Source organism: Microcebus murinus, chromosome 2, assembly GCF_040939455.1.
Source record: "Microcebus murinus isolate Inina chromosome 2, M.murinus_Inina_mat1.0, whole genome shotgun sequence".
Classification (NCBI taxonomy): domain Eukaryota; kingdom Metazoa; phylum Chordata; class Mammalia; order Primates; family Cheirogaleidae; genus Microcebus; species Microcebus murinus.
In genome coordinates this window covers 107,087,199-107,100,764 of record NC_134105.1, presented here as the reverse complement: position 1 = coordinate 107,100,764, position 13,566 = coordinate 107,087,199, and the positions used below count along the sequence as shown (strand labels likewise).

Sequence of the window (13,566 nt, the reverse complement as noted above, 5' to 3'; positions counted from 1 at the left end):
TAAAAATACCATCATCATTTTTCACAGATATAGATAAAATAATTTTATGTTTCGTATGGAACCAGAGAAGACCCCGTATAGCAAAGTCAATCCTAGGCAATAAAAACAAAATAGGAGGTATGAATTTACCAGACTTCAAACTATGCTACAAGGCTATCGTACTTAAAATAGCTTTTTACTGGCACAAGAACAGGAACATTGACCAGTGGAACAGAACAGAGAACCCAGATATAAAACCATTTTCATATAGCCAACTAATCTTCAACAAAGCAGACAAAAACATACACTGGGGAAAAGAATCCTTATTCAATAAATGGTGCTGGGGAAACTGGATAGCCACATGTAGAAGACTGAAACAAGATCCACACCCTTCACCTCTCACAAAAATCAACTCACACTGGATAACAGACTTGAACCTTAGGTGTGAAACTATTAGAATTCTAGAGGAAAATGTTGGAAATACTCTTCTGGACATTGGCCTAGGCAAAGAATTTATGAAGAAGACCCCAAAGGCAATCACAACAGCAACAAAAATAAACAAATGGGACCTAATGAAATTAAAAAGCTTCTGCACAGCCAAAGAAACTGTCAAGAGAGCAAACAGACAACCCACAGAATGGGAGAAAATTTTTACAAGCTACGCATCTGATAAAGGGCTGATAACTAGAATCTATTTAGAACTCAGGAAAATCAGCCAGAAAAAAATCAAACAACCCTATCAAAAAATGAGCAAAGGACATAAATAGAAACTTCTCAAAAGAAGACAGAATAATGGCCAACAAACATATGAAAAAATGCTCAACATCTCTAATCATCAGGGAAATGCAAATCAAAACCACAATGAGATATCACTTAACTCCAGTGAGAATGGCCTTTATCAAAAAGTCCCCAAACAACAAATGCTGGTATTGATGCAGAGAGAGAGGAACACTCCTACACTGCTGGTGGGACTGCAAACTAGTTCAACCTCTATGGAAAACAATATGGAGATACCTCAAAGAGATACAAGTAGATCTACCATTTGATCCAGCAATTCCACTACTGGGCATCTACCCAAAAGATCAAAAGTCACTTTATGAAAAAGACACCTGCACTTGAATGTTTATAGCAGCACAATTTACAATTGCAAAGCTGTGGAAACAATCCAAGTGCCTATCAATACATGAGTGGATTAATAAAATGTGATATATGTATACCATGGAATACTACTCAACTTTAAGAAACAATGGTGATATAGCACCTCTTGTATATTCCTGGATACAGCTGGAACCCATTCTACTAAGTGAAGTATCTCAAGAATGGAAAAACCAGCCCCACATGTAGTCACCAGCAAATTGGTATTAACGGATCAACACCTAAGTACACATAAAGGAGTAACATTTATCGGGTGTCGGGAGGGTGGGAGGGGGAGGAGGGGATGGGTATGTACAACCACAACGAGTAAGATGTGCAACATTTAGGGGATGGACATGCTTGAAGCTCTTACTTGAGGGGAGGAAGGGGCATGGGCAATACAAGTAACCTTAACACTTGTACCCCAATAATATGCTAAAATAAAAAAAATGAAAAAAAAAATAATAGATTGAGAAAAGTACCTTGGACTCAGAAGTCAATAGGGGATCAGCAGCTATCAATTGATGGAGATGCGCCATTCACATCAGAAGGGTCATTGAGGGCCCAGAAGGGGACTTGCAAAGAGCTCATGGAAGTGCTCATAAGGAAAAATGCCAAATTTAAACTTCTATCCAGAAAGCATGAAGCCATCTCATGGCAATGCCTACTAAGTGAAAATGTACCTGTTCCTCACTTCTCCTTTCCAGTCTCCTCCAGTGCTGGTGGACCAGCAGCTGGGGAGTCAGGGAGGAGGTAGGTGACAAAAGGAGGAGGTGATCGTAAGCCCTACTCCAAAGGCATATGGTCCACCCACAGCTGCTGTCGCTAGGGAAAGAAGTTCTTGAATGAAAGCTGATGTGTTAATATCTTAGACTGGACATTCTAATTTCTGTATCAAAACTGTTTTGTGACAGGATGTTCTATTATCTAAGAATGGATAGAAGAATTATCAGCCTCCCCTGCCCACAGAAGATGGACCACTTGTTCAGAAGGGCTTAAAAGGGGCAAAGATGGACCACTTGTTCAGAAGGGGTTAAAAGGAAGAGTAAGTGATAAAAATAAGTCTTAGGTTTGCACCCTACAAGTACTGCCCATCAAACACATCAGTTACCAGAAATCAGGAAGCAAAATGAAGTAGTTGATTTGGGGGCTAAAAAAAAGTTGGTGGAAATGATTTTGTTTATTGGGGGAGAGTTTGGGTGACAGAAAATGTAAGGGTCATCTGCTCAGAAGTGGTGGTTGATGCTGGGACTCATAGGTATTGAGGGAGAGGGTAGAGAGAGGAGCGTCAGGACAAGGTTTTGATTGATGGTTACAGAAATTAGCAAAGGTTTGGAAAAGCCACGGAGGATAACTCAGTATGCCATCAAGTGTTGGTAGAAGACCACTAAACACCAGCAAGCTCCCCCCAAGCACAGAAAGCGAGCGTGTGTGGCAATCCATGTCCCATGGCTTTCCCCAGCAAAGCCTGCCAAGGAGGTAGCCAGGCCTGGGCATTGTGGCATCAGTGAGAGGCTGGCTTGGTGTAGTGGTAGGAAAGGTATTGGGTTAGTACACCAGGAAAGGGACAAAGGTCAAGAAGATATGATGAGGATGCAAAGAAAAGGCAGCAGAAGTGAGGACATGAGAGAAATGGGAAAGAGCCCAAGGTTAAAAGAAAAATCCCAAGTGTTAGATCTTGAGGCTGGCTCCATTTCAAGTGATGATGTTGGCCTGGAGGGCCTAGGGACAGAGGATATATGGGGTGCCAGGTGTGTGAAGAACCACCAAAAGGAATGTCAAAATCACCAAAGACTGTGGCAGGAGATTAGGCAAGAAGAAAGATCATGAACTTTGGTCTAAAGTCAACCGATTTGTTTGATGCTTTATTCATTCTGCTTAAGGAGGAAATTAAGGGTTATACTTTTTAAAGATTTCCATTATATTAAATGTATATAAATTTTTAAATCAGAGGCATTGAAAGGATTAAGCTTCCATTATTTATAAAGCAAGTGTTGTGAAATTCTCTATTCCCCAGATAATATTGGAACATATAAGCATTATTGAAATTTTCATCCATTTTTAAGACCATTTGAGCAGACAGGTAATCTGAAACAATGTGTAGAAGAACCAAAATTCCAAGTATCTTTAATCATGGCAAATTAAAACTGCTAAAGAATGCATAATGTTGAGCCTTTATTAGTTTTACATTTCAGATGATCTTTGAGTGATTTATCATTGTTACCTCAGAGGCTTAAATTAATTTTTATTGAGCACCTACTACACACTAAGCATTGTGGATATAAAGATGAATAAATCGGCTGGCTGTGGTGGCTCATGCCTGTAATCCTAGCACTCTGGGAGGCCAAGGCCGGAGAATTGCTTGAGGTCAGGAGTTTGAGACCATCCTGAGCAAGAGCGAGACCTTGTCTCTAGTAAAAATAGAAAGAAATTATCTGGACAACTAAAAACATATAGAAAAAATTAGCTGGGCATGGTGGTTCATGTCTGTAGTCCTAGCTACTCGGGAGGTTGAGGCAGAAGGATTGCTTCAGCCCAGGAGTTTGAGGTTGCTGTGAGCTAGACTGACACCATGGCACTCTAGCCAGGCAACAGAGTGAGACTCTGGCTCCACAAAAAAAAAGGATGAATAAATCTTAAGAATAAAGGTTTAGCTGCTGTAACACTCTGTTTATGTCCTAATTTGGAGCACAAATAAAATAAATCTGAAGGAAAGAAAAAAAAAGAAAGCTAATGGCTGGTTATTGGCTGCCTATAGTCCCTAGGCCCTAACAATAATGTTTACTTTTTTTTTCAAATTATGAAAGTTGTAAATGTAAAAATTGACATTAAGAAAATATAAAAAGGTAAAAACTGAAAACACCCTTAACACCCTATTCCCTAGAATTAATAGCTGGTATATATACTTTCATAATTCAATCATATAGATATGTATTCATATAGATACACAAACATATTTTTTTTGCCCTTGGATCTTCTCTCCATAAACATTCAGGTTTTTAGGAGGTCTCTTCTGAGCTTTCCATATCTGAATCAGGATTATTTACATCCTGGTTCTCCTGGACCTTGAGGAAGAAAGAGATAAAGATAAAACAGTTAAAATGCGGGTGGTCATAACATTACTTCCTTTCCTCACACTGTCTCCACTCCATGGGCCACACCTCTTCCTCTATTCCCTTCCAAAGGACTCCGTTCTCACTCTCACCCACTTACTTCAATGAATTCTTGCCCTTTGAGTCATGCCTCCCCTCCCCTTTGCTGGGACCATGAAATGAGACACTCACTGCTATCCAGCAGGAGCACCAGTGGAAGAGCAGGAGATGTCAGGGAACAACAGTAAAGAGGAAGGAGCTGGTGTACCCAATGCTAAGAGCTGAGGGGAAGGTTCTTATTGGGCAGACAGGCGAGAAGAGGGTACCAAAGGTATTCCTGGTGCCATTGCTATCTAGAAAGGTTTGGAATGTTTGACTGCTGGCCTCCTGAAGGAAAGCAATCTGAGAGCATGTGCATGTCTGTGTGCCATAATATGTCAGCCTTTGTTCTGAGCTGTTAGCATTCCAGTACTAGTCTTTGTTAGTGTTCCAAGAATCCCACATGGATGTGTCTGTCAATCATGGACTTTGTCATGTAGATCCAACCACCCCTGTCTGTGGTAGTACATGCATCTCACTGAAGGCAGGTTCTGATTCGCTCAGGTGCATCCTTGATTATTTAAGTCTGATAAGAGCTCGGCTGATCACCCTCCAATTAAATTCCCTCTCCTCATCATTGTGCATCACAAATAATTAAATTAGTTAATACATAAAACAATTGGATTTTTATAGTTTAATTAGGATAATTGAAAACCCCTTAGAAGAGATTGTGTCATTCTAAGAACTCATTAAATGAGTAACATCAATATCACTATTTTATTTAGATAATATTAGGCACACCTGCTACTTTAACGACTATGTCTACAGTTGTAAAATTCAGCCAAAGGCTCAGTCAAAATTATCTTTCAAATTTCATCTCTATATATCATAAGGATACTCATAGATATCATATGGAAACCTCAAACTTAAACTGTCCAAAAAAGAAGCCTTTTGTTTATTGGAACATGATCTTCCTACTGTGTTCATAGGGTGTATTGAAGAATAAATGGAATAATAATATACATAAAAACAAAACTTTCACTTTCAGCTTTACACAGTAGATGCTCATTTAGGAGAAATATTATCATTGTCATTGTTACTTCAGTCTATGCTAGGTTTGTATGTCTGCCCAGTCCACAGATATATCATGATTCATGCTGACTCTTGTGGAAACCCCAGATAAAGTTATGGTGAATGGGAATAAAAATAATACCTTATTTCCCTGTATAGTAATTTTAAACCAGAAATGTCTCCACTTTTTTTTTTTTCCCCAAACCATTCTGTGCTCTTTGCTTTAGGGGAGTCATGACAAAAGATGGAAAAAAAAAATAAGAATAACATGTTTTTGGTTTTCAATAACAAAACTGTAGAGAAATCCTATTAGAAACCATATCTTCAGGATAACCCATGAGGTATATGAGCAAGGACTCCTTTCAGAGCTAGTGAATCACAGAGGAAGTGATCAGACATTTTCTAGGCCTCCTGCAGAGGTACTGTGTATCAAAGAAGAAATGAACGCATGAGGTGGTTAAGTGTAGCAGACATAGGACCCTAGTTGGGATGCGTGAGCTAAGGGTGGTTTAGGTGCAGCCAAATAACTCCTGTGGCTGTAGAAATGGTCGTGTTGCTTATATACAAAATGGGACTTGGGAAAACTTCACATGCTCCCTTCTAAGCCAGAATGTAGGAGAAGTAATTTCCTTCCCACAATGTTTTCCTGGGGCCACCACTTCTGTCTTCGAAGTAAGAGAGAAAAATGTGTCTGAGCTGTTAATGAGTAGGCATGAATTCCATCCCTGGTCACCTAAACCAAGTTGGCTAAAAAGCAGAGACTGCTACCTTTGACCCTCAGATATTATATGTATGATTCATAGAGGAAAACAGGATTCTTGGACCTATCAACAGCAACAAACACATAAAGAAACTGAAAAACTACTACAAATTGCAAACCCCTGTATATAGGTACCCTGTCATCAACTAGGATGTGTGGGTTGGTGAAGGAGCCTGCGGTGTTGGTCAGAGTCTCCAATGTATTTCTGAAGAAAATTGCCAAAATATTTTTTGATAACATGTAAAATAATTAGGCATTCTTCTTCATAAAATTTTCAATATGTACTTACTAATTATTATTATTAATTATTATTATTATTTTTTTTTACAATGAAGACTCCATTTCTGGCGTTAAGACAAAAGGCAACTCTGTAGAGTCTGGTCGTTTTCTCTCTACCATCGGTTTCCCATACCTTTCAACAGATCCCACAGTTGTACAGAACTCACATGCTTTCAATTTTTTTTTTTTTTTTTTTTTGCGTGTTATATTTTCTCTGCCTAGAAGTCTTTTCGATGTGTACCTTCATCTTTAAGAACCATAGTACCTACTACATACAGATTTCTTATAATGGACAAGGCACTGACATAAGAAATACACATCCATAATCTCATTGTTCATGAAAACATCTGATGAACATGTAGGCTATTTCCCCAATATCATGCAGTAAATCAGCCAGGTGTAGACCAAGTCTACCCTATTCCCAATCCCTCCCTGTTGACCACTTTGTGAAATTAGTACCCTACCCTCCTAATGTCTTCAAATATTTTGACATTTAGTGCAGGTTTCAAATCCTGTTGAAGCCAATAATGTTATTATCTTAATATTTTTTAATAAGTTTCTCCATTGAAATATGAGTACAAGGCATCATCTGTTCTATCATACTTTTGGCTTGACTCTATGTGTAAAAAAGCATAAATCTGGTTCTTATAAAACTTAAACCAAGTCCCATTTATTTATTTTTGTTGCTGCTGTGATTGCCTTTGGGGACTTCTTCATAAACTCTTTGCCCAGGCCGATGTCTAGGAGAGTGTTTCCAACTTTTTCCTCTAGAGTTCTAATAGTTTCATATCTTAGGTTTAAGTCTGTTATCCAGCGTGAGTTGGTTTTTGTGAGAGGTGAAAGGTGTGGGTCCTGTTTTAGCCTTCTACAGGTGGCTATCCAGTTTTCCCAGCACCATTTATTGAAGAGGGATTCTTTTCCCCAGCGTATGTTTTTGTCTGCTTTGTCAAAGATGAGATGGCTATATGAGGATGGTTTTATATCAGGATTCTCACATCTGTTCCACTGGTCAATATTCCTGTTTTTGTGCCAATACCATATTGTTTTAATTACTACAGCTTGATCAAACTACAAAGCTTCTGCACAGCCAAAGAAATAGTCATGAAAGTAAACAGACAACCTACAGAATGGGAGAAAATTTTTGCATCCTATGCATCCGATAAGGGACTGATAACTAGAATATACTTAGAACTCACGAAAATTAGGAAGAAAAAATCAAATAACCCCATTAAAAAGTGGGCAAAGGACTTGAACAGAAATTTTTCTAAAGAAGACAGAAGAATGGCCAACAAACATATGAAGAAATGCTCAACATCTCTAATCATCAGGGAAATGCAAATCAAAACCACAATGAGATATCACTTAACCCCAGTGAGAATGGCCTTCATCAAAAAATCTCCAAACAATAAATGCTGGTGTGGTTGCGGAGAGAGAGGAACACTCCTACACTGCTGGTGGGACTGCAAACTAGTTCAACCTCTGTGGAAAGCAATATGGAGATACCTTAAAGCGATACAAGTGAATCTACCATTTGATCCAGCAATCCCATTGCTGGGCATCTACCCAAATGATCCAGTGACACTCTACAAAAAAGACACCTGCACTCGAATGTTTATAGCAGCACAATTCATAATTGCGAGGCTGTGGAAACAGCCCAAGTGCCCATCAATCCAAGAATGGATTAATAAAATGTGGTATATGTACACCATGGAGTACTATTCAGCTCTAAGAAACAATGGTGATATAGCACATCTTATATTTTCCTGGTTAGAGCTGGAACCCATACTACTAAGTGAAGTATCCCAAGAATGGAAAAACAAGCACCAGATATATTCTCCAGCAAACTGGTATTAACTGAGTAGCACCTAAGTGGACACATAGGTGCTACAGTAATAGGGTATTGGGCAGGTGGGAGGGGGGAGGGGGGCGGGTATATACATACATAGTGAGTGAGATGTGCACCATCTGGGGGATGGTCATGATGGAGACTCAGACTTTTGGGGGGAGGGGGGAAATGGGCATTTATTGAAACCTTAAAATCTGTACCCCCATAATATGCCAAAATAAAAAAAATAATTAAAACTTTAAAAAAAAAACAAACAAACAAAAAAAAAACAAAAAACAAAAAACAAAAAACTTAAACCAAATTGTTTCCTCTTTGGAAAATTAATTCTCACCTCAATGAAACTATGCATTTCATGAAGCAGATATGGTGTCTCCCTCTCTCTCCTCAGTTTAAAGCAGAAGAGCTGAAGTGTATCTCCGTTTTTACAGGGAATATCATGACAGTGTTTTATCCCCTTTACTTCCATGGTTCCTGTGTTGTCCTTAATTTCATAGATTGTGTAGCTTTTCTTTAATGTTTTCTGCAACATAAAATTAACATCTAGTTCCTTAGAACACAGCTAAAAACTACCACACGGAATAATCAGACCCTTGTGACAGGTTAAAACAAGTTGCAGGACAGCAAGTGCTAGTAAGGTACAGACATGCATAAGCCTTAGGGAAGGATTTCTCAGGGAGCTCTTTCTTATGAGCCCTTTACAGTCTTACATGTCCTAGGTATTTCTCTGACAGCTCTAGAACAATCGATTATCCTCCTAATTTCTACTGCTTTCATCTCTAGGACAGCTATAATTCCCAAAGCACCTTTATCCAGAGGAATCCTAAATCCTAAATGCTTTTTGGTGAGTATGAGGGATCTGTAATAAAAAGCAAGCCTCTGGTAACTCCCTAGTTACTTTTTCTACCTTCTCCGTTTACTGAGTCTTTCTCTCTCTCCTGAGTTCAGGTCCTTGAGCTTAAACTTTCTTGCTCACCAAGGCTATTACTCTTCATTTCTAGAACTGTGCTGATAACAATGTCCACATTAAGAGTGTGTGCAAAGAATAATGCAGGGAAAATAAGAGGTTTTGCTAGAAAAACAAATACATGGTGTTTGTGGCTGTTGATCATATGAGAAATCACATGAATCAATAGACGGGTGAAGATGTTTCCTTGGCTTTGCACGTCCTATGACAAACAGTGTCATGTATTTGGACCCTGGAATATCAGCAAAAGCACTCCGTGCTCTTTCTTTTCACCTGCATATATAAATGGTGAGTTAATATTACCTGACTTTCTAAGTATTACCTAAATTCATCCTTCTCAGTTGTTCAATACTTTTTTGATGAAATGAGTTTCGTTTGGTTAGAACATTATCCTGTTGGCTGCCTTTGTTCTCCAGGCATGATCAGTCAATTGATATCTTGCTCTGACTGCTAAAAAGCAGAACTCAAACCACAAAGGGCAATACTTCATCCAAAATAAAAATAGAGTGATTATTGCTACAGTTGAAGTAATAATAAAAAAGAAATGTGGTAGAATATGTATATGGATCTAGACCCTACACTGTCCTTAATCACTGTGGCTTAGAAGAACACATAGTCATAGCTGATGAAATCTCAAGTCTTATCAGTGAACATTTTCCTAAAAAGTTCAGGGTAGTATTCAGGAAAGGAAAACATGGGAAAAAGAATATTAATAGGTTCCCTAGTTCCCAGTCTTATCCTGAGAAAAGACTTTACTCACTTATTATTAGCCTTGAGTGAGTCCTGGGTTCTAATGTTCAATAAATGGGCAAAACTGCATTTGGCACCACAAAACCTTCTTATTTCAGGTATTTGTGGAGAAATGAAACAAAAGAATTTTGAGGACTTACCTTAAGTAGCGTAAATGACCCATATATAATAGTACCAGAAGCTTGATTTTTAATAGTATCGATCTTCATGGTTTCCTTTGCACTTCTTTTGATGTTGTCTGGAACCTCAATCTTTACATCACTACCAGCTTCGGTTACCACGGAGGCTTCATTTACTTCTAGGAAATATTTATATTCTAAATAATTTGATATAGTAATGATTCTTTCACTGATGAATATGCTCTTCAAGTTGTTCTTTAAAACCTTCACACGGAAGAACGCTTTCTCAGTAGCCACTGTAGCATGAAACATTGTTTTTTTCTTCCCTTCTGAGGACTCATAATCAAATGGCTTTCCTGCCTGCAGCACCATCACTACTATCGGGTCTTCTCGGAGTTTCTTTCCTCTGCCGGTTACCCAAGAGTTGCCCTCTGGGTTTGGGTTCTGTGTACAATAGCACAGGAGAACAAAGGGAAATGTCTGAGTGGGGAATACAGAACCACTACTCAGTGACCTCAGTCATAACCTGGAGCCCGACAACATTACAGATGTTTAGAGCTGCAGCCAGGATGGAGGGTCGCTGAACAAGGCAGCAGAGCATGTCCCGAACTGGTGTCATCACCAGAGGATGTCACAGGGGGAGACTGCACGTGTGAAAAGCAGGAGAACACTTGGTGAAAGAATAATCCTTAGGAAGTAAAGCATAAGAACAACACAAGAGCAGTGGATTCTGAGAGCATTGCTATGAAGTACTTTCAAATAAATTTAAGAGCAAATTAATAAATTTTAGTCTTACTCTTACCAGCTTAGAGCATGAGAGCATAACTACAGACAAATATTATTAAATAGCACTGAAAATGGGAAATGGTGCCCAGTGCATATACCAAGATATGAAGAGTGTTCAGTTATCACCAGTATAGACTGGGCAATTTTGAGAGTGTGAGTCATAGTTCCTCTATCTGGCATTCAGTACTGTCACAGCAGGTGGGAACATGCGTGGTCTGAAGCCTTCCTAATACCCTAACGTCAGTAGGTTCAGGGTTGTGACACTCTGAGTTGCCATTTCCGCCACTGTAGCGTTTCTCAACATTGGGCTCTAGGAGGAGCTCACTGTCAGAAACCTGGGATCAGGCAGGTTTTGCCTTTAATATCTTCTCTGTATAACATCCTGGTCTCAGGGCCGGGCGCGGTGGCTCACGCCTGTAATCCTAGCTCTCTGGGAGGCCCAGGCGGGCGGATTGCTCGAGGTCGGGAGTTCAAAACCAGCCTGAGCAAGAGCGAGACCCCGTCTCTACTATAAATAGAAAGAAACTAATTGGCCAACTAATATATATAGAAAAAATTAGCCGGGCATGGTGGCGCATGCCTGTAGTCCCAGCTACTTGGGAGGCTGAGACAGAAGGATCGCTTGAGCCCAGGAGTCTGAGGTTGCTGTGAGCTAGGCTGATGCCACGGCACTCACTCTAGCCTAGGCAACAAAGTGAAACTCTGTCTCAAAAAAAAAAAAAAAAAAAAAAAAAACATCCTGGTCTCCTAAATTTGCAGCAGAACACTTTAAATGAAGGGAGGTGGGTTAGTCAATGAGAAGAATTGTGGGAGGCACAGGTGGGGTTCATCCACACTCCAGCAGGTTGGGGGGTGCTCTGGCCTGGGATACCACACACAGTGATCACCTGTGGATGACTGGACTTGATTGGATGTGACTTCTCATGAACGTGACCAGTTCAGCCTGACACAGGGAAGTCCTTTCCCCAATGCAAGTTAATGAGCAATAGCAGACTCATACCTGAGACTATTAATAGCTACACTAATATGCAACCTTATAAGGAGTGATTCAAATACAGGGCATACATGAGGGGAATTGTAAAACTTCTCAGAGAGAAATAATGAGACAATATATTGTATGTGATATCATAATTGTGTATGTAATTCCACAGGAGAAAATCTAAGAGGATATAGAAAAAATGTAGCATAATATGGATGGTGTAATTTCTGGTAATTTAAATTTAAATATTTTATGTTTGAGTGTCTGGCTGCTGGCATTTTGACTTTGTTCCTGAGATAATCTTGTGTTAAGATAAAAATCTATTATCAGAAAAAACATAGAGCATGTTTCATTTGTGGCTGATGCTGTGGGTTCATCACTTGTGGCCTGTCATGGTCTGTATCAGTTTCATTGTGTATCGTAGAAATATAAATCACTCATTTTTGGAATAAAGCTCATTGAAGTTTCAATTAGTTATTAGACTGTCCCTGATGCACGCATACAGCAAAGGCTGGCCTGTCTGAATTCGGTACGAGGACAACTTCATAAGTATTATCAGAAATATATAATTAAAAATTGTAGTTCACTTCCTTTCATTTCTGTATCTTGGTATATGGTGCTCTTTCTGCCTACATTTCCCCAAGCTCCTAAGCTCCCCTCCAAATTCCATCACTTCTTTTTGTTTCTACAATCTTTGGGCCTCACGATATACACTATGTCTCTTTGGGTCATACGATCCTTTCTTTTTCTTTCATTAGCTGTCCTGATTCATATCTTTGGATTTAGTTTTCACTTTTTCATTGAGTCAATGATGAGACACTGATCTAGGCTCTGGGATACACTGGTCCACAGACTGACAAAGTAGCTCTAATCTTGGAACTCAGAGTAAGGTGGGAAAAGTAAACGAACACTTTTTAATATCCGTTGTCATAAATAGCAGAAAAGAAAGAAAGATGTTTCTGCCACAGAGAGCACCATGAAGGATTCACCTATGTCACTGTGGTCTAAGTGAGCATTTCCCGAGGACAAGATATCAATGCTGGGATCTAAAGGCAGAGTAGGGTTGTCTGGGTAAGAGTTGTCCAGGTGAAAGTAACATGGTTTGTGAAAATCCTGGAGCAGAAAGGAGCATGGTGTTGGCCAAAGAAATTTGAACAGATTAGTGAGCAAAGGGAAGAGGTGTGAAAGACACAGGAGCAGTGGACAGTGACCCAACTGCTGTATCCCCCTGTACTCTCATGGACCCTACACCACTCTGCTCCTCCCCCAGACAACTCAGAACAGAAAACATTCTGCACTCAGAGATAATGTCAGGTCCATCAATATCCCTGTAGAAGCAAAAGCTTAAAATGTTGTGAATTCTTAATATATACCTTTGATTGACTTGCTTGTTATTGATGCTATTTTAAAGTTAAAAAAATGAGGTAAGACTTTTGTATTTTCAGTAGGAGAAATTGAAGCAAAGGAGCCCTAGAAGCGCATACCTCAGTTAAGGAAGTGTCGGATGGAGCTGGGGAGGTCGGGGGAGGTGGGGGATGGCCCATGGCTATGGCCGGGCTGGCTCCTGCAGGCCACGGAGATTGAGTCTCTTCCTCCAAAACATCGCTTTCGTTCCCATCCGTTCCTTTGGCTGTGCTTTCTATTTTCTGAAAATAGTTTGATTTTCTTGTTATTCCCTTTTAGTGTCAAATAAAGTAGAGCACCCTTTCATTCTGGGAAGTTGGCTGATTATACCTATCAAAGTGTTTCGTGGAAACTTGAGTGGGTT

General features: G+C 39.6%; 1 protein-coding gene across 1 annotated transcript in view; it reads right to left on the bottom strand.

The window, feature by feature from the left end:
* Positions 1–3,214: 3,214 nt before the first annotated feature.
* The window catches only part of LOC105864482 (gamma-interferon-inducible protein 16-like), a 64,631-nt gene continuing 54,279 nt past the window's right edge, over positions 3,215–13,566 (bottom strand). The window contains exons 13-16 of the mRNA XM_012752381.3: positions 13,283–13,444; positions 10,055–10,477; positions 8,532–8,720; positions 3,215–4,178 (exon numbers count right to left, since the gene is read on the bottom strand). Coding sequence (XP_012607835.2) covers positions 4,113–4,178; positions 8,532–8,720; positions 10,055–10,477; positions 13,283–13,444 — 840 coding nt within the window. The 3' untranslated portion in view covers positions 3,215–4,112. The remainder of the gene's footprint in view (positions 4,179–8,531; positions 8,721–10,054; positions 10,478–13,282; positions 13,445–13,566) is intronic.